The 22,439-nt window shown below is 61.7% G+C and overlaps 1 protein-coding gene across 1 annotated transcript in view; it reads left to right on the top strand.

Moving 5' to 3' along the window:
* Nucleotides 1-19,536, top strand: part of CHD5 (chromodomain helicase DNA binding protein 5) — a 48,383-nt gene extending 28,847 nt beyond the window's left edge. Inside the window, exons 16-42 of the mRNA XM_053921469.1 lie at nt 1,645-1,782; nt 1,864-1,985; nt 2,609-2,782; nt 3,175-3,316; nt 4,483-4,614; nt 5,047-5,164; nt 6,384-6,508; nt 7,545-7,776; nt 7,991-8,101; nt 8,398-8,570; nt 8,900-9,074; nt 9,497-9,589; nt 9,778-9,866; nt 10,084-10,217; nt 10,625-10,769; nt 11,156-11,315; nt 13,127-13,206; nt 13,417-13,549; nt 14,083-14,172; nt 14,780-14,917; nt 15,178-15,286; nt 16,679-16,811; nt 17,148-17,343; nt 18,028-18,191; nt 18,282-18,396; nt 18,501-18,553; nt 19,497-19,536. Of these exons, the coding sequence (XP_053777444.1) occupies nt 1,645-1,782; nt 1,864-1,985; nt 2,609-2,782; nt 3,175-3,316; nt 4,483-4,614; nt 5,047-5,164; nt 6,384-6,508; nt 7,545-7,776; nt 7,991-8,101; nt 8,398-8,570; nt 8,900-9,074; nt 9,497-9,589; nt 9,778-9,866; nt 10,084-10,217; nt 10,625-10,769; nt 11,156-11,315; nt 13,127-13,206; nt 13,417-13,549; nt 14,083-14,172; nt 14,780-14,917; nt 15,178-15,286; nt 16,679-16,811; nt 17,148-17,343; nt 18,028-18,191; nt 18,282-18,396; nt 18,501-18,508 (3,429 nt within the window). The 3' untranslated portion in view covers nt 18,509-18,553; nt 19,497-19,536. The remainder of the gene's footprint in view (nt 1-1,644; nt 1,783-1,863; nt 1,986-2,608; nt 2,783-3,174; nt 3,317-4,482; nt 4,615-5,046; nt 5,165-6,383; nt 6,509-7,544; nt 7,777-7,990; nt 8,102-8,397; nt 8,571-8,899; nt 9,075-9,496; nt 9,590-9,777; nt 9,867-10,083; nt 10,218-10,624; nt 10,770-11,155; nt 11,316-13,126; nt 13,207-13,416; nt 13,550-14,082; nt 14,173-14,779; nt 14,918-15,177; nt 15,287-16,678; nt 16,812-17,147; nt 17,344-18,027; nt 18,192-18,281; nt 18,397-18,500; nt 18,554-19,496) is intronic.
* The last annotated feature ends 2,903 nt before the right edge of the window (nt 19,537-22,439 follow it).

Below are 22,439 nucleotides of genomic sequence, written 5' to 3'. Positions count from 1 at the left end.
TGGGCCTGAGCTCACATGGGGTTCCTGTGATTGGCTGGACACTGTAGACTTGGCTCTTTATTTAGTTTTTGGAATTGTGGTGAAGTACACGTAAGATTTACTCTCCCAACCATTTCTGAGTGCCCAGTTCGGGGTATTAGCGCAATCCTCTCTCTGTGCAATCGTCCCACCGTCCACCTCCAGAACCCTCTTTACCTCCCAAAACTGGAACTCTGGCCCTGCTGAACACTGACTCTGCCCCCCCAGCCCCCGCTCCCCCAGCCCCTGCCCTCGGCGCCCACCGTTCTACTTTCAGACACGTGGGATTGGACTCCTCCGGGACCTCAGATGAGTGGAGTTGTGATACCATTTGCCCTTCCATGCCTGGTCCGTTTAGCGTAGCATCCTACACGTCCATCCTGTGTCAGGACCTCCCTCCTGTTTAAGGCTGAATCACATTCCATTGTCTGAACGGACCACATGTTGTTTGTTCATTCGTCTGCCCATGAACTTGGGTGGCTCCCACCTTTTGGCGAATGTGAATAACACTGTGAATGTGGGTGTGCAAATATTTGCTCACCCTGGGTCTGTGCCCAGAGGCGGAGCTGTTGGAGCAGGTGCTAATTCTCCATGTAACTGTCTGAGGAACGGACTGATTTCTATTACTTCTCCCAGTGTGGTCCCCTTTCGCAGGTGAGGAGACTGAGGCCAGGAGGTTAACGTGGCCAGGGTCTTGCTCGGGAGGGCACGGCTGGGCAAACCCAGACGCCGTCTACAGGCAGAGCCTGAGCCACGAGGCTTCTCTCTGCCCGTCTGCCTGCTGCCCACAGGGTCTCTGGGAGGGCCAGCTCGCTCTGGCCAGGACGGGCTGCGTCACGTGTGAGGGAGGCCCCGTGCAGAACAAAAACACAGGAAGCAGCTTTGCCCTTTCTCATGTCTCTCTTTCGACCTGCCGTGGTGTATTTATTTGCTGTTTTTTGTTATGTTTTCTCAGTTCAGAGCTACTTGTGGGGTGCGTGTTCCCCAGGCCCGTGCCCAGCCCTCACTGGGGACGGAAGGGGGCAGTGTTCACTGGGCAGGGAAGGGGGCAGAGGGCTGAGACCTGTCTGAGGGTGGGTGTGGGGCCTCACGTGGGCCTGGGCTCCGAGCCCCTGGCACACACTCCATTGTCCCGCAGGCCTTCTCTTACGAAACAAATTCAACAATGAAATTATTAAAAATTTCAAATTGGCAACTGCACGGCATTAAGCACCAAGGTCAGGGTTCACTTCACTCTTCCAGTCGTGGCTCTGCCGTTTGTTGGTCACGGGAACCTGGGGAGAGTCATCCAGCCCGAGCCCCTGCGAGCTGTAAATGGGACAATGACAATGTCACTGGAGTGGCCCGTGAGGAGGAGATGAGAGGAAGCGGGGAACAAGGCACGGTCTCTGCAGGCACCGGGTCCGAGCACAGTGACCGGGCTAGTTCCCTTCTCAGCACCACCTGTCTTGGGCGTGGTCAGCGCTCTGGGCCTGGGAGATCCCTCTGCCTGGTGGCCAGTGTCTTTCGCTCAGTCCCAGGGCTTCCTGGGGTCTCAGGGCTCCTCCTCCTCACCTCTTTCTCTGGAGACCTTGACCCGCCTGCCTCCCAGCTCTGCTCCCAAGTGCTGCTTCCTCTTCCCTCCAGAAAGAAGTGCAGATCAAATTCCACGTCCTGCTCACCTCCTACGAGCTCATCACCATCGACCAGGCCATCCTGGGCTCCATCGAGTGGGCCTGCCTGGTGGTGGACGAGGCCCACCGGCTGAAGAACAACCAGTCCAAGGTAGGCGGCACTCACCTCATCCCGCACCGCCCTGGCCGGACCTGCTGCCCCTGCCCCTGACGGCCCCTCTCCTCCCCTCAGTTCTTTAGGGTCTTGAACAGCTACAAGATTGATTATAAGCTGCTGCTGACGGGGACCCCCCTGCAGAACAACCTGGAGGAGCTGTTCCATCTGCTCAACTTCCTGACTCCAGAGCGGTTCAAGTGAGCTGGCGGCCCGGCTGGGGAGGAGGGCAGAGGGGAGGAGTGTCGGGGTCCTGCGCTGGGGCCTCGCTGGGCCTGGGATTCTCATCAGTGAAATGGGAGCGTCAGCGGTGCCCACCTCAGATGACCTGGGTGGGGGGCCACTGGCTGAGCGCTCGGGAAAAGTCCTGATTTTCCTCAGCTCATCCCCAGAGGGCCCCAGGACTCTCCAGGGGTCCTGCCCCTGCCCCACACCCCAGGCTCATTTCTTTGCCTCTGCAAAGGCCGAAAGTGACCATGTGATGGGAGGGAGAAGGCTGGGGGGGCGGGGCGGGGATGGGGATGAAGACTGAGTGCGGTCAGTGCAATCTCTTTCCCGCTTCCTTGTCTTCACCTGCCCCCATTTTCCTTCTCAGAATTGGGGGGTTCAGGGTGTAGGAAGGTGTCCCATGTGGCTGAGGCAGCTGGGATGTGTGGGGTGACACAGGCATAGGCGGTCACCGAAAGGACACCTCGGGTGGGGCTGGTGCCCCCTTGGCCCAACAGCCACCTGGTTTGCTCTCTCACCCCAATCCTGACTCCCTCTGCAGAGTGGCTCTGGCCTGCTCCCTGCTTCTGGCTGTTATCCTAGCTCTTTCTTGCAGCAACCTGGAGGGCTTCCTGGAGGAGTTTGCTGACATCTCCAAAGAGGACCAGATCAAGAAGTTGCATGACCTGCTGGGGCCGCACATGCTGAGGCGGCTCAAGGCTGACGTGTTCAAGAACATGCCGGCCAAGACGGAGCTGATCGTCCGCGTGGAGCTGAGTCAGATGCAGAAGTGAGTGGGGGGCCTGGCCTGTGGGGGCCCCTGCAGCAGTCTGCCTCAATTCCCCTGGGCTTCCCAGAGGGCTTCACCAGCTTTCCTGGCTGCTACCCATATGGATGGGAGGGCTCTCCAGCTCCACCGAGGTCTTGACTCACCTTTCCCACACGCTTCCTTCTTGAGGCTTCTTCACCGAGTTCAGTGACCAGGGTCTGGGGCTGCCTGAGCTTCCTCAGTGTCTCCTAGCAGCTTACTGGGTGACTCCAGGCCTGGGGCTTCCCCTCTCGGGGCTCCCATTGTCTCTCTGTAAATGGGGGCTTGGCCCCCAGCCCCCCTGCAGAGAGCCCTCTGAGAGGCTGGTGAGGCCAGGTGTGCCCAGCCTGCCTCTCCTCGGTGCCCTGCTGCAGGAAGTACTACAAGTTCATCCTCACACGCAACTTTGAGGCGCTGAACTCCAAGGGGGGCGGGAACCAGGTGTCTCTGCTCAACATCATGATGGACCTGAAGAAATGCTGCAACCATCCCTACCTCTTCCCTGTGGCCGCTGTGGTAAGTGCCCCGTGGCTGCTGTGGTAGGTGCCCGGTGGCTGCTGTGGGAGGTGCCCTGTGGCTGATGTGGGAGGAGCCCTGTGGCTGATGTGGGAGGAGCCCTGTGGCTGATGGGGGAGGAGCCCCCTGGCTGCTGTGGGGAGTGCCCCGTGGCTGTTGTGGAAGTTCCCCCTTGGCCATCAGGGTATGTGTCCGTGGCCACCGTGGTACTTCTCAACTTTGAGGACCTGGAGGTGACACAGGTCCCCATTGTGCCAGAAGTTCCTGAAACCTGCCTTTGGTCTACTGCTTGCATAGTTCCTCTCCTTCCCTGGGAATGGGGAGTATTGGGTCACCCCAAGATCCCCACCCAGGCCAGGGTTCTTGAGAGCTGACCTGGCTGCACTCAGTCACCAAGGGGGTCAGGAAGGCCGGGGTGGAGGGGCCTTAGCTGATTTTGATATGCAGCCTGGGGGTGAGACTGGACCCTGGGTCTCACCCCCAGCTTAGGCCCGGTGGTCTCTGCAAAGTCAATGGCCCTCTGAGAGCCACAGTTTTTCCCTATAAAATGGGACGGTAGCAGCTCCTACCTGGGAGGGTGAGGACCCGACGAGGTGGGGCACATAAAGCTTCCCCACGGGGAGCTGGCATGTTGGTCCCCAGAGGCAGAGCCATCGTCGCTGTTGTTGCCCTTCTGGTTCTGATTTAAACCCCCCTCAGTTTACCCCCAGCCCCCAACCGAAAGGCCAGTGCAGCCAGGGAGGCTGTGCTGGGTGACCCCAGACTACTTTCACGACTCAGGTGTGGCAGGGGCCTGATTGACATTCTGCCAAGCTGGGGCTCAGGGCTTGGCTTCGCTGGGACGCGCCCTATGGTGACTGCGGAGACCAGGCCACGTTCCTGCTGGGAAGGCCAGCTCCTCCGCATACTCTTTGTGTCGTTCCCTGTTCACTGATGTCCCTGGTCTTGGTGGAGTGTCAGCAGCAGGGAGACAGAGGGCGTGGCTGGCAAGTCTGAGACCTGCCTGGGACGGTGGTGCCGGGCACCTGTGACCCAGGCGTGTCCGCCCCTGCTGCGCCTGGCCTGACCCAGACTTGGGCTCGGTGCTCAGCCCGTTGCTGGGCCCTCGGTGCAGAGCCAGAGAGGAGAGGGCGCTCCCAACGCCCCCCCTTCTGCTGTGTCTGCAGGAGGCCCCCGTCCTGCCCAACGGCTCCTACGATGGCAGCTCCCTGGTCAAGTCTTCAGGGAAGCTCATGCTGCTGCAGAAGATGCTCAAGAAGCTGCGGGACGAAGGGCACCGCGTGCTCATCTTCTCCCAGGTGAGCTGCCCCGCCCCCAAGCAGGTGCGGTTTGAGCTCTGCAGGCAGTAGGGGGTGGGCATTCCAGGCACAGCGTCCAGGTTGTTCGGGACATCCGGGGGTATGAAGGAAGCACTGGGAAATGAAGCCCCGATGGACAGGCACCACGTCCTGCCTGCCTGGCATGCAGGGTAGGAAGCAGCTGGGGCTTCCCCTGTGTGGCGAGAGCAGGGAGGCCCATGCTCAGAGGTATGTTTTCAGCAGGTGGCTATGGGGCTGGTGGAGTGAGTGGCCCCGGGGGCTCCTAGTCAGAGGCCGTGTCCTTCCCCACGGAGTCTGGGTCAGGTCTGCCGGGGGCCTGCCTGTCTCCCTGCTCAGCAGGCTGCTGCGTACTTCCTCAACTGTTGTGGGGTCTCTGGCCATGGCCCCTCAGGCAAACCATGTTCCCTGCAGATGACCAAGATGCTGGACCTCCTGGAGGACTTCCTGGAGTATGAGGGTTACAAGTATGAGCGGATTGATGGCGGCATCACAGGGGGCCTCCGGCAAGAGGCGATCGACAGATTCAACGGTACCCACCTCACCAGGGCTCTGGGTTGGGACCCCGGGAAAGCAGCCCAGTCCTCAGGTCCTAACAGCTGCCCCTTAGTTTTATGCCAAAAGGAATTCATTCCATGGAACTTTCTGGGGGCCTTCTGGGTGCTAAGGGGCCCAGTAGATAACACCTGTTCAGACTCAAGAAACAGACAAGGACAAAGGCAGAGGGGAAGGGAAGCGCCACCTTCATTACTGAAAGGAGCTGGTGCCAAGGGGCTGGCTGGTACCTGTGGGCTTCTGACAATGCCACCAGATAGCCCACAGATAGGAGCAGTGTGGGCCAGAGCTGAGTGTGTGCACCCATGGGTTGCTCCTGGAGGACTGAGAGTGGACAGGGCAGTGCCACGTACTCACACTCTCCCACCTACTGGGTTCCTGCCCGGAGAGGCGAGGTGAGGGTGGGGAAGCCAGGAGTGAGCTTGGAGTGAAGGGAATGTGGCGTGGGAGAGGCCAGCTGAACTGGGCATCTTTGGTGGCCGGCCTGGGGCAGGCAGCCACAGGCTCTGTTTCCCTGGGGTCTGTGGCTGCTTCCCGGCTTCCATGCTCAGAACAGGGCTATGGCCTGACTGCCTGAATGCCCCACACAGCCATTTCTGCTGCCTGCTCATGTCAGACAGCGAACCCAGAACATCTGGATGTGGCCCAGCCACACGTGGAAGCGGGAGTGGCTAAGGCATTGGGCAGATCGGGGGCCTGTTTGCAGCTTCAATGGGTTCTGTGGTCAATCCCAGGTCACTTAATAGAGAACCTGTTAGGATTGCTGTGGGGCAGCCCAGGCCCTGGGGCTGTGACCCTGAGTATCCTGGGCCAGGGGAGCTGGGAGGACCCAGAGGACTGAGCTCCCCAGGGCCCCGTCAGGGGCTCTGCCTGTATTTGCTGGCTGTTGGCAGTTTGGTCTTTGTTGGTCTGGGCTTGGAAGGCTGACTTCCTCCTCATCTGGCTCCTCCCATTGGGTCAGGGCTCACAGCACAGCTGGGGCTCAGGAACTCAGTGGGGCTCGGTAGGGCTGCTCTGTCCCCACCCTGCAGCTTCCTCTGGATTCAATGCACTGAATGGGGGGTGGCTCTCTCTAGTCTGTAACAGAGTCACAGTCCCCACCCCTGCTTCCCTCTGTCTCCCTCCTGCCCTCCTGCCGCCCTCCACCTGCCTTCACCTCCTCACTCACCTGCCCGGCACCCACCTCTCTTCCTCAGCACCTGGGGCCCAGCAGTTCTGCTTTCTCCTGTCCACCCGGGCGGGTGGCCTGGGTATCAACCTGGCCACAGCAGACACGGTCATCATCTATGACTCGGACTGGAATCCACACAATGACATCCAGGTTTGTGGCCCTGACGCCGAGCCCTGGGGGCCCCTCACTGCTGCTAGTTTTGTGGGTCTTCCTCCCCCTCCAGTGTCTCAGGGCTTCACATCCTCCTGGGCCAGCCCCGGGGAGTCTTAGCCCCAAGAGCAGCCTGGGGTGGCAATGGAGGCTTTGCCCACCCCTCCAGCTCCTCATTGTACCAAGAAAGAAACAGGCCCAGAGAGGGCAGGGGACATGCCCAAGGACACACAGCAGTCTGAATGGGTGCTAAGCCCTAGTCTTTCCCATCACCCTCAGCAGTGAGGCCATGAGGGAGGCAGGATGTGGGGGTCAGTTCTGAGACTCAAAGGGGGCCAGTTTGGGATGGGACAAGGGAACAGAGTGGGGGACAAGACCTGCTGGAGTCTGGGGGAGGAAGAGGAGGAGGAGGGGGCAGATGAAGCTGGTGAGGAAGGATGGGAGGGTTGGGAGGTTAAGGGTTGTGGGAGCAGGGACACACACACGCTGAACACTCACGCTCTAGGGGCATATACACAAGCTCGTATCTCATGCACAGGAGTGTGCAACTGTGCACAATCACTCACAAAGATGTCACTGCACCGGGTCACATCATGCAGTGACCCAGCGCACCAAGCCTCAGCCCGGGCCGCTTCCGGCACTGCGGCCCTCACCAGGCGGTCGTGCGTCTCCAGCAGTCCCATTATCGGATCACTTCCAGGGGGGTGCGGCGCCCATCTCCTCATCATGCCCATCAGAGCCCGGTGTGGCTTCTTTACACCCAATCCACTGGCCACGCTGCCCCTCGCACATACCCTGCCCCCCACGGTCACACTTAGTTCCACCTGCACAGGCACCAGGCCCACGTGAGACTACGCTTGGTCAGGAAGTGAGCACAGCGGCCCTTCCCGCACATCTCCAAGGCCCGCCCCATGCAGAACATGCCTATGGGCACACTTGTGTGCACCGCCCCGTCCCCCTGCCCCCCACACGGTGCCTGGCCCTGTGCTCCCAGCCCTGGCTGAGCCCTGCGTGCTGAGCTGCAGGTCGCCCCCAGGCCTTCAGCCGCGCCCACCGCATCGGTCAGAACAAAAAGGTGATGATCTACCGCTTCGTGACGCGGGCCTCGGTGGAGGAGCGCATCACGCAGGTGGCCAAGCGCAAGATGATGCTCACCCACCTGGTGGTGCGGCCCGGCCTGGGCTCCAAGTCGGGCTCCATGACCAAGCAGGAGCTGGACGACATCCTCAAGTTCGGCACAGAGGAGCTCTTTAAGGATGACGTTGAGGGTAGGTGTCCAGGGCGACGGGAGTGGGGGGCGGGCTGCTTGAGACACACCCATTCCAGGGCCTGCCCTAGCCCCCAGCCTCTCTTTCTTCTGCTGCTCCCTCCCTGTCTCCTGGCCTGGGTGGGCAGGGTCAGGGTGGTGTTTCTGGGCACTGTTCCCGGACACTGCCCCCCCCCAAGGCCTTCAACTGCAAACCTTTCACCTCTGCCCCACAGGTATGATGTCTCAGGGGCAGAGGCCCATCACACCCATCCCTGATGTCCAGTCCTCCAAAGGGGGCGCCCTGGCTGCCAGCGCCAAGAAAAAGCATGGCAGCACCCCGCCAGGTAGGGGCCAACCCTGCCTAGCCCCCCAGCTCCTCCAGCCGTGCGTGTGTGGCTGCTGTTGGAGAGGGTCCCCCCGCCATGCTTCACCTGTTTGGTGTTTTGTCGTGTTCCCTGTCCGCCCCTTCCAGCCCCCTACTTGCAAGCTTGCGGACTGCCAGCGAGCGGGCAGTGGGGCTGTTGTGCAGGTTTGCTCTCCGGTCACCGTGCTTCCCTGGGGCAGCCCCTGGGAACCATGGCTGGTAGTCCCTGTGTGGCCCCATGTCTGTCCCTACACTCTGAGCCCTGTTTGCTCCCAGGTGACAACAAGGATGTGGAGGACAGCAGTGTGATCCACTATGACGATGCGGCCATCTCCAAGCTGCTGGACCGGAACCAGGACGCCACGGACGACACAGAACTGCAGAACATGAACGAGTACCTGAGCTCCTTCAAGGTGGCGCAGTACGTGGTGCGGGAGGAGGATGGCGTGGTAAGTCTGAGGCCCCCCCCACCCCAGTTGCCCCCAGCCCCACCCCCCTCCGCCCCGCACCACCATCCTGCATGAGTGAGTAGGTGAATATGGTAACTGTTGGGGGCCAGAACCTGGGCAGATCAGGGAAGGCTTCCTGGAGTAGGCAGGCTTTTTAATTCATCCTTGAGCCCCTAAATGTGAGATGTGGTGGAGGCAACATGAGGCCTGCCAGTGGGCAGAGGTGCCCACCAGCTGGCCACCCTCTCACTGAGCCCCTGGCACCGGTGTCTGCTGCTCACCCACCCGCTGGCCCCGCCCTCACTGGACCCTGGCACCTGCATCTCCAGGAGGAGGTGGAGCGGGAGATCATCAAGCAGGAGGAGAACGTGGACCCGGACTACTGGGAGAAGCTGCTGCGGCACCACTATGAGCAGCAGCAGGAGGACCTGGCCCGCAACCTGGGCAAGGGCAAGCGCATCCGCAAGCAGGTCAACTACAACGACACGTCCCAGGAGGACCAGGGTGTGTGTCTGGGCTCGGGAGGGCCTCAGCAGGCAGGGTCCTGCCAGGTCGGAGAGGGTGTCCTGTGGCAGGAAGTGCTGGGTAGCCGGAGGGCAGCAGCTGTGTGGGAATGGCCTGAGCTGGGAGGGCTTCCTGGAGAAGGAGGCCTTGGGGGCAGGGTGGGGTGTTGGGTGTTCAGGGAACAACATGGGTAGTGGTCCAGGGACTTCACTGTAGCCTTGGACAAGCCTTAGTGTCCCCATCGGTGAAATACAGCCGATAGTGGTCCAGCACCTTAGGAGCAGTGCCAGATGCTGGGCTCATCATTAGGTGAGCTCTCAGGAAGGCGGTTCCATAGTCACTGTGGCCGGCTGGGGGGTGGGGCCTCAGGGGGCTGCTGCCCACACAGCTCACACGGTGCCCTCGGCTGGCCCCACCCCCAGAGTGGCAGGACGAGCTCTCAGACAACCAGTCCGAGTACTCCATCGGCTCTGAGGACGAGGATGAGGACTTTGAGGAAAGACCGGAAGGACAGAGTGAGTCAGAGCGCCGGTGACCCTGGGCTGGGTGTCAGGGAGTGGACGACCAGCCTGGGGTACACTGGGGCACTGGGACAGGCTCGAGGGCAGCTTTGGAGGTCGTCCTGAGGGGTCCCAGTCCCGGGCGAGCTGGCGGAGAGGCTGGGGTCAGGGCCCCACCAAAAGGCTGTGGTGGGACTTCCCAGGTGGTCGGCGGCAATCCAGGAGGCAGCTGAAGAGTGACAGGGACAAGCCCCTGCCGCCTCTTCTCGCCCGCGTCGGAGGCAACATTGAGGTGGGGCCCGCCTGTACCCCCGCATTCCCAGCTCCCCTTCCCCTGATTTATCTCGTCCCCTCTCAGAACAAAGAGCTCAGCCCTGCTGCCAGCCCTGGGGTCTGGAGGTCGGGTGGGAGGTGGGAGGGGTTTGGGTCTGCCCAGGGTCACCCCAGGTAGAGGTGGGGCTGGGACAGACCCCGGGTCTGGGTTCCACCCTGCTCCCCGCCCCTCCCAGGTGCTGGGCTTCAACGCCCGACAGCGGAAGGCCTTTCTGAACGCCATCATGCGCTGGGGCATGCCCCCCCAGGACGCCTTCAACTCCCACTGGCTGGTGCGGGACCTGCGAGGAAAGAGCGAGAAGGAGTTTAGGTAAAGGGGCTGAGGGGCCCAGGCTGCGGCCGTCCGGCCCACACATCCAACAGCGTCTCTGCTCCCCCACAGGGCTCAGGGTGCCTGGACGGTCACTGCCGTCCCGTCCTTGGGTGGCTGGGGTCCCCCCCTGGGCAGGGCTGACTTGCAGAAAACGCTGACTGGCCCCCTCCCCAGAGCAGCTGGGTTGACAGCAGCGAGAGGGGTCTGGGTGACCCGGGGTGGGGGGCTGGCCTGAGAGGTGCCCCTGCCAGGGGAGGCCCCTCGGCCCCTCTGCCCCTCCCTGGGGGCCTGTGCCAGGAGGCCCGGTGGGGAGGCAGGGGATGGATGGTGAATTCAGCCAGGAGGTCTCCCTGGGGGTCCTGCTGGCCCCCCATTCCCTGAGCCCCAATCCCCCCCCACCCCAGAGCCTACGTGTCCCTCTTCATGCGGCACCTGTGTGAGCCGGGGGCCGACGGCGCTGAGGCCTTCGCGGATGGCGTGCCCCGAGAGGGCCTCTCGAGGCAGCATGTGCTCACACGCATCGGCGTCATGTCGCTGGTGAGGAAGAAGGTGGGTGCGGCAGCCTCCAGCGGGCCCTTCCTGGTGGTGGCCTGTGGCCCCGGCGTGCCCCTGGGGGTGGGGGGCAGAGGGCAAGTGCCTGGCTCTGGGTCCCATGGCTGCCTGAGGTCGGAGCCAGGCCGGGGGAACTGCTCAAAATGCGTCTCTGGGTGGTGGTTTGGGAGTGCTGGAGTCCAGGATGGCAGGGCACAGGGAGACGAGGGCTGGCAAGGGGCTTGGCATGGGCGTTTGCAGTCCGAAGTCCATCTGTCTTGGCCAACCCTGGGCAGAGGTGGCATTTACCCTAAGCCTGGGACACGGGACACCCCCAGTCGCACCGGCAGCTCTGAGGCCTCCCATACAAACTCTGACCACTGCCCCCCCTCCCCCGGCTCCAGGTTCAGGAGTTTGAGCACGTCAACGGCAAGTACAGCACCCCGGACTTGATCCCCGAGGGGTCTGAGGGCAAGAAGCTGGGCGAGGTCATCTCCTCGGACCCCAACACACCCGTGCCCGCCAGTCCTGCTCACCTCCTGCCTGCCCCGCTGGGCCTGCCAGGTCTGAGCTTGGAGGAGTGGGGAGGGCACCTGGGTGGTGGGAGGTGGTAAGGCCGCAGCAGACTCTGAGTCCTCTGCACACTCCACAAAGGACAGCTTCCCCCCCGCCCACCGCCCCTAGGCTTCTACCTGCACACACGTCACTCTCCTGAGTTTTTCTTTCCAGTGACAGCTTTGAGATGTAATTCACATACCACAGCATTCTTTCTTGAAAAGCGTGCTATGCTAGTACATTCCCAGGGATGTGCCTCCACTGCCTCTATCACCCCCAGAACAAAGACATCCCCGCTGGCAGTCACCTCCCACCTCTCCCCAAACACCCACTGATCTACTTTCTGGCTCTATGGATTTGTCTGTTCCGGACCTTTCTTTTAAATGAAATCATATAATATGTGGTCTTTAGACATGGGTCTTTCTTTAATCCTCACCGGAGGACATGCATATTGATTTTAGAGAGAGGGGAAGGAAGCGGGAGAGAGAGAGAGAGTCATCGATTGGTTGTCTCTTGCACATGCCCTGACTGGGAACCGAACCCACAACCTAGGCACGTGCCCTGACCCAGAATGGAACCCGAGACCTTTTGGTGTGCGGGACGATGCTCCAACCACCTGAGCCACACCGGCTGGGACTGTGCCTGGCCTCCCTTACTCCGTGTGATGTTTCCAAGGCCCCTTCCTGTCACAGTGTGTGTCGGAGCTTCCTTCCTTTTCATGGCCGGGTGATACTCCATCGTGCGGGCAGACCACATTCTGTTCGTCCGCTCGTCACCTGGTGGATTGTGGGTGGTTTCTTCTTCCTGGCTGTGGTGAACAGCGTTGCCATGAGCATTCGTGTTCCAGTTTTTGTGTGGATGTGTGTGTTCATTTTCTTGCATGCGTAGCTAGGACTAGACTGCGGGTCACAGGGTGTGACCTGTGGAGGAACTGCCACCCCGTTCCCACGGTGGCCAGGCCACCCTGCGCTCACTCTCGGCAGTGCGTGAGGGTTCTGGCCTCTCCACGGCCTCACTGGTGTGTGCTCCCTGACTTGTGCTTGAGGCCACCCTGTGGGTGGGGAGCGGTTCTCTCTCTGGTTTGGATTTGCGTCTCCCCGACGGCGCAGACAGTGAGCATCTTTCGTGCTTGCTTGAACGCCTTCTTCAGGGAAAGGGCTTTCAGGCCCTTAGCCCATCTTTGATTGGGTTACTTCTCTCCAAGAATCTTTTTGGTCTCCGCATGTTTATTTGGGTAAGCATCTTCTCTCAGTTAACCCTCTTAGGCCTGAGGCAGACCTGACGTCATTCCCAGGTGACAGGTGAGGCCCTGCGAGGGTTTGTGCCTCCAAGGACATCCTGCTTCTGGGCAGGGTGTGCCCCCTAGAAGTGGACACTCCTGGGCTTGCTTCCCGGCCCTGTGTGACCTGAGCCCATTTTCTCATCTGTGATATGGGACGGGACAGTGCCCACCTCCTAGGGCTACTTGGAGCACATGAGTCACTGCCACCAGCGCGGTGTTGGGGACTGACTTGGCGTGGAGGAGGCACATGGCCAGTCGGCCGGCCCAAGGGTCGGGCCCACCTCGGATGCTGGCTCCCAGTCTGTGCCTCCACCCGCCTCACTTCCCTGCCTCCAGCCTCACCAGGCCCGAGGTCCTCCAAGGATCCCCACATCGCAGGCCTGGCCTGGGCTCCCTGGCTCACCTGGGGGTCCTGTCCTCCTCCCAGAGGCGCCTGATCCAGGGAGAACCTCCTAAAGGCCAGACCCCACCTCTCTCTCCAGCACCCCTGCTCCCTGCCCGAGCCCACGTGCCTCACCTCTTCCCTTTGATCTTCCAGAGAAAATGGAAGCCCAGCTGGGCTACATGGATGAGAAGGAGCAGGGGATGCAGAAGCCAAAGAAACCTCCAGAAATCCAGGTATGGGTGATGCTGGTGTCTGGGCCCCTGGTAGATGTGGGGAGGGGGTTGGGCCTGGGGGCCTCCCCAGGCCTGGCCCCGAGCTCCTCCTGGCTCCAGGTTTGGGCTTCCGGGTTTAGAAGACCCACTGGGGAGCCAGGAGAGTGGGTCCAAGCCCAGGGCCCATTCCTTGCCCTCCACCCCTGTTGAGGCCTAGCCTGTCCTCCCTAGGCCCTGCCAGCGGCCCTGGACAGAGTGGAGGGTGAGGACAAGCATGAGAGCGCAGACGTCAAGGAGAGGGCCCGAGAGGAGCGACCGGAGGGGACGGAGAAGGCCCAGCCCTCCCCGGAGCGGCTGCCGGAAGGTGCGGGCTTCCCTCAGCCCCCCAGCCCAGCCCAGGCTCCCGCCTCATCCTCCCCGGGTTAGAGTAGGGCGGGCGGGCAGGCCGGGTGGCATTCGGTTCCGCCCTAGCCACGTGGCGGACTGTGCTGGCTCCGGCCCAGCGCGTGGGACCTCAGGGAGAGCCAGGGCGCAGGTCTGTCCTCACGGGCTCTCGCTCTTCCCGCCAGTTTGCTCCTCTTCTGGGAGCTCACATGTGCGTTCCTCCCCATGATGCGCGTTTGCCTGACATTTCTGGGTGTTTGTGGGAGGGTTTGTGTTTTCGAGAGCAGTGGTTATTGCTGCGGTGGGGAGCGTTTTGGGGGAGGGGTGCTGCTGGGATGGGGGCTCCATGCCCCTGTCTTGCCTCCCCAGAGGAGTGCTCCTGGATGACCCCTGTGGACTCTTGAGTAAAAGGATGGATAGGGCTCTGTGTGGAGTTGGAAAGCCACCAGCCGAGTCCCCTCTGCCCTTACTGGACCCCATCCCCCCACTTCATGCACACCCCGTGTCTTACAGAAGAGGCTCTCCCCGAGAAGGAGAAAATTCTGGACAAGCTGGAGCTGAGCCTGATGCACAGCAGAGGGGAGAGCAGCGATTTCAGGCCAGGTCGGAGCTCTTGTGTGTGCTCTGTCCTGGGTCCCCTGATCTCTTCAGGGCATCGTCTGGACCCTGTTGGGACTTCTGGGGCCTCCTGGGCACTGTCCCCTCAGCTTTAGGCCCTGATTGGAGCTGGTGTGTGGGGACTGGGACTCTCCAGCCCTGTGGGAGGCAGAGCCCCCCCACCCCCCGACCTCTCCTGTGGCCCAGCCACCGCCAGGAAGAAGGCTAGTTAGGAGAGCTGCGGTAGAGCTTGGCCCAGAGCGCTGGGGCTCAGCTGGAAGCCCTGTGCACCTCTGGTGATGGAATGTTCTGGAGCAGTTGTCCTGTGATCAGACCCCTAAGATCATGCTGCCGTTCTTGAACATAAGCTGCCCCGTTCCCAGGTGGACCTGATGGGGTGGGAAGGAGGCACCCGGGCCAGGAGCCAGCCCTGCCTGCTTAGATGGGGGTGGGTGCTGCCGGCTTGTCCACGTGACACCCCTCTGTTCAGTGAGCCCCTGGGGGGTGGGGAGACATGTCTCCACTTGCCTTTGGGACCCCAGCGTTCGGCAGACAGAGGCCCCTGGGCAGTGCCTTTGGGATGATGAGTGAGCGTGGGTCTGTCCTCCCACAGATGACACCAAAGTTGAGGAGAAGGAGCCCATCGAAACCCAGCAAAATGGTGACAAAGAGGAAGACGAAGAGGGGAAGAAGGAAGACAAGAACGGAAAGTTCAAATTCATGTTCAACATCGCAGATGGGGGCTTCACAGGTATTGGGGTGGGGTGGTGGGCAGAGAGCTGGGGTGGCGGGTGTCAAAGCCTTCCTGACTGCTGGGTCCTGGGAGTCTGGGCAGATGGCTGTTTTATACTAAAGTGTGAGTGGTTGATAAGAGCCCACTGTGTAACCTTTTCTGGTAACACTGAACCTCTAGGAGAGGGAGGAGAGTAGGCAGGGAGGACAGGCTTTCCCAGGCCCACCTTGGTGAGGGACTGGGGGGCACTTCATTCTGTCCCTCTGGCTGCTTCCTAGAGCTGCACACACTGTGGCAGAATGAAGAGCGTGCCGCTGTGTCCTCGGGGAAAATCTATGACATCTGGCACCGGCGCCACGACTACTGGCTGCTGGCAGGCATCGTGACGTATCTTCGGCCCAGCCTGGCCAAAGGCCTCAGGCGGTCCCCTTGCAGACCTCAGGGTGGCACGAGGCATGTGGGGGGGGTCCAGGGCCTCTTTCCTGGGGATGATGGTGACAGCGATGATGATGACGATGACAATGATGACAACCATAGCAGCAGCTCATCCCATTACCCCCAATACTCCATCCTCACAGCCCCTTCCCATGAGGGACACTGTGATCCCCTTTCTACAGAGGGGGAGATGGATGCTCAGAGAGGCCAAGGGACTTACCCAGGGACACAGCTAATAAGTCACGGCCCATCCCTGGGACTCCACAGGCGGCTGTGAACAAAGCAGCCCCCGACCCCTGTCTGCCTGGAACTCACATCCTGCGGGGGTAGGCGGTGAGCACCGTAAGTTAGCGGAGTGTGGGGTCCAACAGACCGTGATAGAGCAGGGAAGGGGCAGAGGCCGCATGTGGGGTGGGGGTTGCGTTTCCAGTGGGATGGTTAGAGAAGGTGACATTTGAGCACAGACCTCCTGGAGGCAAGGAGAGGGCTGCCTGGAGATGCGGGGACGGCGCCCGCCAGCTGCCTTCGTGCCAGCCTTGAGTGGGGCCAGCTGCCGCTATGGGAGGTGGGACGTTGTGGGCAGGAGCTGGTGGACCACGCCTGCCCAGAGCCAGAGAGTGAAGGTGTTGCAGGGACCCCTCTCCTCTGCCGTGGCAGCCCAAGTGGCCACGGACAGTATGTAAACCAGTGAGCGTGGTCGTGTCCCCATAAAACTTTATTTACAAAACCAGGCTGTGGGTCACAGTGGCTGATCCCTGTCACGGGGGTGTCAGAGCCTGGCTGCCTGACTCTCATAACTGGGGGACCTTGAGCAGATGACATTCTGTGTCTCTTGTTCCTGAGGAGGCTTCGGGGGGGACCCTTCCTTGCATCTCCCCAGCTCTGGTGGTGGCCGTCACTCCCTGGCACCCTTTGGTTTGCAGCTACATCACCCTAATCTTTCCGGTGTCGCATGCCTGTGTCTAAATGTCCTCTTACAAGGACACAGGTCAGTGGGCCGATGCTTGCCCTGTCTCAGTGTGACCCCTTCTTAACTTGAGTACCTCTGCAAAGACCCTATTTCCAAGTGAGGTCCATACAGGTTGTGAGGGTAGAACTGGAACGTGTCTCGCCCTGCCCCCCACTCGGGTTGTGGGGGTGTAGGAATTAACCCTGCAAGGCCTCCTGGCCATACCTGTGCCCCCGTGGGCACCTGTCAGTGTCCGCTGATGGTCACGTCATCGTCATCGACACGCTCATCCAGCAGCCCAGGTTGTGACTCCCCCGAGAACGCACAGGCGGGACTCTGAACGCGTGCAGGCCCCTGCCCCGTGGCCAGGTTTGTCCTTAACGGTGCCCACCCAGGCACGGCTACGCCCGCTGGCAGGACATCCAGAACGACCCCAGGTACATGATCCTCAACGAGCCCTTCAAGTCTGAGATCCACAAGGGCAACTACCTGGAGATGAAAAACAAATTCCTGGCCCGCAGGTTCAAGGTCAGAGGCTGCGGGGGTGTGGGGCTCCAACGGGGGCAGGGTAGGGAGTTATCGAGTAGTAACCCCTTCCCCATGTATCTGGATGGGGACCAGGCTCCCACGAAGGGGGCTCATTAGTCAGTTGCTTAACAGGGTTCTGGGGCCTTGCCCTGGGTGATGGGCACAGAGAACCCAGCGTGGTGAGGGCTCCAAGGCGTGGCCAAGATCGGATGAGGAGGGACTGCTGGGTGGGGGTGTGTCCTTCCTTCTTTCTGCCCAGAGCCTCAGTCTGGGGGTGGGGGTGCTGATGGAGAAGGGGCCGGGCTGGTGCTCAGCCCTCCCCGCCCTGCCCTCCAGCTGCTGGAGCAGGCGCTGGTCATTGAGGAGCAGCTCCGGAGGGCCGCATACCTCAACATGACCCAGGACCCCAACCACCCAGCCATGGCCCTCAACGCCCGCCTGGCCGAGGTGGAGTGCCTTGCCGAGAGCCACCAGCACCTGTCCAAGGAGTCCCTTGCCGGGAACAAGCCTGCCAATGCCGTCCTGCACAAGGGTGAGCGAGCCCACTCTGGGCAGGCTGCCCTGTGGCCCTGCCTCATGGCGGTGCCCATGGGGGCGTGGGGCTGGGGACCTGGGGACGGGCCCTGGCCAGGATGGCCCCGTCCCTTAGGCCTTGCCTGTACCGTTGTCTCTTTGAATACCTTATCTCTGTAATCCTCCTAATATCCTTAAGTGATGAGGGTTATGACCCCGTCTTAAAGATGGGGGCACTGAAACTCAGGGAGGTGAAGGCATTGCCCAAGATTTCCAGGATTCAGACCTTTGACCCTCATTCTCCAAACCTTCAGGAAGCTCCAGGCTGGCTTGGGGGAGGGGCTCCCTGGCTTCACTGGCCCCTGCTCTGTCTGGAAGAGGCTTCCTGAGGCCACTCTGCCTGTGGGCACCCCCACCCTGTCCCTAGTGGAGGATGGGGGCTGCAGGCCTCCCTGGGAGGTAGGAGACAGACTGGGGCCTGGAGCGAAGCCCAGTGTTGGCTCAGAGGGTCTTGCCCTCCTCTCTACAATGGGGAACCCCACCCTGCTCCCTGGTGGCAAGTCTGCTTCGCAGGCCTGGGAGGGCCAGGTGAGGAGTGTCCCATCCCCACCCCTGCCACCCCCCAGTGCAGTGACACAGCCTTGTCAGTAAGCCCCAGCCCCCAGTAAGTGGGTTGCCCACCCCTTCACCCTCCCTCCTGCAGTCCTGAACCAGCTGGAGGAGCTGCTGAGCGACATGAAGGCGGACGTGACGCGCCTGCCCTCCATGCTGTCCCGCATCCCCCCGGTGGCCGCCCGCCTCCAGATGTCGGAGCGCAGCATCCTGAGCCGCCTGACCAACCGCGCTGGCGACCCCACCATCCAGCAGGTCAGTGCCCCGAGCGAGTCCCTCTCCCACGTGCGCGTCCTCCTCCGAGGTGCGGGACTGTGACCTTTAAACCTGAGTCCTTGCCTCCAGGGCGCTTTCGGCTCCTCCCAGATGTACAACAACAGCTTTGGGCCCAACTTCCGGGGCCCTGGACCGGGAGGGATTGTCAACTACAACCAGATGCCCCTGGGGCCCTATGTGACTGGTAGGTGCCCGTCTGCTCCCGGGCAGCATGCACGGGGCGCCCCGCAGGGCCCCGCCGGCCCGCCGCCGCCCCGGGCAAGCCGAGGTCTCCTCTCTTTCTGACAGACATCTAGCCGCCCCGTGACTTCCCTCTCTTGCAACGCTCATTCCCAGCTGAGGTAAGGCCGCTCCTGGACGTCCCAGCGCCCCTTGTGCCCTCTTTGCCTCTGCAGGTCAGGCCTGGCCAGGATCACCCTGGTCCCCATGCCTGATCCACGCCCCTGAGCCGTGGGGTCTTCGCTGCCTTCTGGGGCTCTGAGGGTCTCGCCAGCGTGCCTGGAGCCCCCTGCCCCAGCCTCCTCTGTCCTGGGGGCCGTCTTGGGACCAGTGTGTCTGCCCAGGTCTCCAGGTCACAGAGGGGTGTGCTCGTGTATGTTCACGTGTGTCCGTGGCAGTGAGTCAGGGACCACCACTGGCCCCAGCCCAGAACCCTGCCTCCACTCTCCTGTCTCCACGGCCCTGCTGCTTGGTGGGCGCCCCAGGACATTACCTCTTGTCCCACCCCTACTCCCTGCCCAGGAGCAGGAAGGTGGCTTAGGATGCGGTGGGGCCAGGAGAGGGGCGCTTACTATATTTTTTGGACTATGAGATGCACCGGACCATAAGGCACACCTAGAGGTTTTAGAGGAGGAAAATAGGAAAAAAAAAACCCGCTCCACCGCCGCCCCCGTCCCCCAAATGAGCCAGGTAAGCTACCTTTGGACTATAAGATGCACCCCCATTTTCCTCCCAATTTTGGGGGGGGGAAGTGTATCTCATAGTCCGAAAAACACAGTATTCCACTTCACCCGGCTCCCACCAAGCCCTGTCTGTCCCAGGATGGAGCACCAACTCTGCTCCAGGATGGAGCTGCAGAGGGGAGGGGTTTCCAGGCTGGCCGCCCCTGGGGACTGTCCACTCCTAGGGCCCTCTTGGGCACTCTGGGGGATCTTGGCGAGGGAGTCCCCTCTGATTGCTGCTGCCCATGACAGACAGCTGGTGGGGTAGTGACAGGCTGTGGGATGTCCCCCACGATGGAGGCCTGACTGCCTGCATGTGTAACCCGTGATCTGCCTCTCGCAGCCACGCCTGCCGGGCCACCTGCCCGACCCCCACAGGAGAGAAAAGCTGCCGCCTTTTTAGGAGCCGTTGTCACCGTGGGACAGAAAGGGAACCGGAGTGATGCCATTACGTGGGGGACGGGGCCAGCCTGGCTGTGCCGGGGGCCCGAAGTGCCACCTCATCATAACCCAAGTGTCCCACCCAGCGTCACACCCGCACCATGGGGGACGCGCCCCTGGGCCCCCTTTGCCACAGCAACTTCTTAGAGGAGATTCCGTTTATTTGTACATCTCTTGAGCTTTCCTATCGAAGACTCGAACAAGTTGGTCTTGGTAAAAGTTGAGTGGCGTGTGGAGGAGTTGAACCTGCAGCACAGGTCTGTCTGGCGTCGGGCCCCAGGCTGGACGGAGCCCCCGGAAGCCCCGCCGCTGCCCTGGACGTGGCCCAGCTGGGAGGATGAAGCGTTGCGTCAGCCCGGGAGCTCTTGGTGCGCCCCCACCCACCTGTCCCTCTGCTCTGCCCCCTGCCCATGTGGAGCCCCCAGTGCCAGGTGGGTCAGGACTGGGGGGCCGCTGGCCAGCTCAGTGGTGGAGACCCGGCTGACGCCCGGGTTAGGGCAGGGCACCCCCTTCCTGCCAGGGCCACCAGGTGTGTGCAGTCTCCTTGGGGGAGGGGCATCAGCAGGTGTCTGTCCCTGGACTCTGCCAGTGTGCGCTCCTGGCGGTGGGGGAGAGGCCCGAGCAGCTGGCGGCGTGGGGGCGGTAGAACCTTCCTCTGGGCCCTCTGCCAGGCGTGGTCGGGGGCAGGTTGTCGTTAGCATCTCAGCTGAGAGGCCACAGAAGCGTGGAAGGTGTTGCAGGAGCCCTTGGCCTTGCCCTGTGCCCTGGGAGGTGGTCACACCATGTCTGGGCCTGCGGACGTGGAGAGGCCAGGCTTCCCCGGGGTGCGGGCTTATCCCTGTTTCTGTCTATGGAGAGGCCTCGACCCGGCTCTTGTCACCCCGCACAGGGCCACCGATGCCCTAGATATGTTCTCAGAGGGCGTGGGAAAGCTGTGCTTGGGGTCAGGGACTGTCCCTGCCGAGGCATCCCAGGCTTCATGTCCTGGCCCTCCTCTGCCCCGCCAGTGGCCCCCTGTAACGCTCCAGGTGTGGGGTTGGGGTGGGCCAAGCCCGGGCCTGTCCGTCTGATGCTCAGCCTGGATTTCAGAGCCTTGGGTTTCCTGGGGAGATGCCCTGGGTGAGAATGCTGTTTGAGTGACAGGCAAGCTGGGCTTGGCGATGGGGGTGCCAGGAGGGGGTTGGGCTCAGCTCCCTGGGCCAGGACTGGGGCCAGGATTTGGCGGCTCACCTTGAGGACAGCTGGGTGACTCGCCGGCCCTCACGGAGCCCCAGACATCCTCATGTGTGAATGGCTCTCTCTGAACCCTGGAGGGCCGGACCCCCCAAAGCCCCTCCACCTAGGCAGCCCTGTACTCCACCCTGATCAAAATCTCCAAGGCAGACCCCGCCTGGCATTGCACATGGGTGGAGCGGGGAGGGTCCCCGAAGTGGCCTGCAGGTTTCCAGGGCACACATGTGGCAGCAGCTGACCCCACCCCCAGGAATGGTGAGGTCCTTCCCGCTCACTGCGGTTCACACGTGTGTGTGTCCCCTGTGGTCAGTGCCTCCCTGCAAAGTCTCCTGGCTCGGGCCACAGGTGAGGGGATCGCCGAGAGCCCTTCTCTACCCAGGGCCCTGAGATGTTCCCCTTCCTGCGGTCGGCCTCATTGGGAACAGGGCCGGCCCTCGCTGGCCACAGTGGACGGTCCTGGATGTCAGGCTGGGAGGCACATGGCAGTGGGACAGGGATGTGTCTCCGTTGCTCCAGCTCCAGGGCCTGTGGTCCCCCCCTCCCAGCCCTTCCTCCCAGGGGGCGTCTGTCTCCTCTGTCCCCTCCATCTTTGCACCCTCCCCTGGTCTTACCAGTGTCCTCTGCTGGGAACTGCTGGTTCCCGGAGACCTCCTATCTCTGTGACCGGCACCCTGCAGGCCCAGGAGGGGGCTTCAGACCTTTGGGGAGTGAGTTTCCGCTAACTGCTTTGGGAGAGAAAAAGGATCTTAAGAATGTGTTCTTCTTGGTTTATCAGTTGTCTCCACCCTGGGCGGTGGGCTGGCATCTCCAGCTGGGTTTGGTTTCCGCGGCTGGCAGAATGAGGGTTGCAGTGAGCCATCAGAACCCCGACGTGCTGGCCGGCGGTATTGTTCCCAACCACCTTATTATTTAAACCAGTGCCGAGTAGGCTTTCTGTTGAACCACCTTTGGGCCACAGTCTCCGAAAGCGTCACCTGTGGGGCTCCCCGGCGACCAGGGGAGTTTGGGTTGGACGGACTGAGTCCCGACAGCCACGGTTCGCACACGCCCGCCCTGGAAGCACATCCCAGAACCCCGAGTCAGGAGACCCGCCCTGCAGGCCACCTGCCGAAGCTCCTTTGTTTTCTGCAAATTGCAGCCAAGGTCCTGCTGGTACCCACAGCGGGTGTTGCCTCCACCAGGGGTCTCTTTCTGGGGTCCTCTGGAGCCTCCCCTGACCAGGTGGGGGGCTGGCCACGTCTTGCCGCAGTGACATCTGACATCCTTGTTCCCAGGTGTTGGGTTCCAGGGCTCTTGTGGGCCTGGGGGCTTGGGACACGGGAACAGGCTGCCGTGGAGCATGGCGGCAGGGAAGGGGCTTGGGCAGGGTGCAGGGGCTGAGGTTCCGGCCTAGGGTCTCCCCACCGCACCTGTGGCTGTCCTGTGCCCGCCACTGTCTTCATGGAGGGGCCGGCTCAGCCCCATTTTCTATTTCTGGAAGTTTACAGGTTGTGGTCTATCAGCCCAAAGTCATTGGCGTTGTGTTTCGGAGTTTTTTCTTAGTTTTTCAGATTTTTTTTTTAGACAAAGTATTTTTTTAGGTGCGATAACCCAGAAAGGGCCCGTAGGGTGT

Source organism: Desmodus rotundus, chromosome 3 (genome assembly GCF_022682495.2).
Source record: "Desmodus rotundus isolate HL8 chromosome 3, HLdesRot8A.1, whole genome shotgun sequence".
Classification (NCBI taxonomy): Eukaryota; Metazoa; Chordata; class Mammalia; order Chiroptera; family Phyllostomidae; genus Desmodus; species Desmodus rotundus.
Note: the sequence above shows the minus strand (reverse complement) of the source record. Positions and strands in the feature narration are given on the sequence as shown.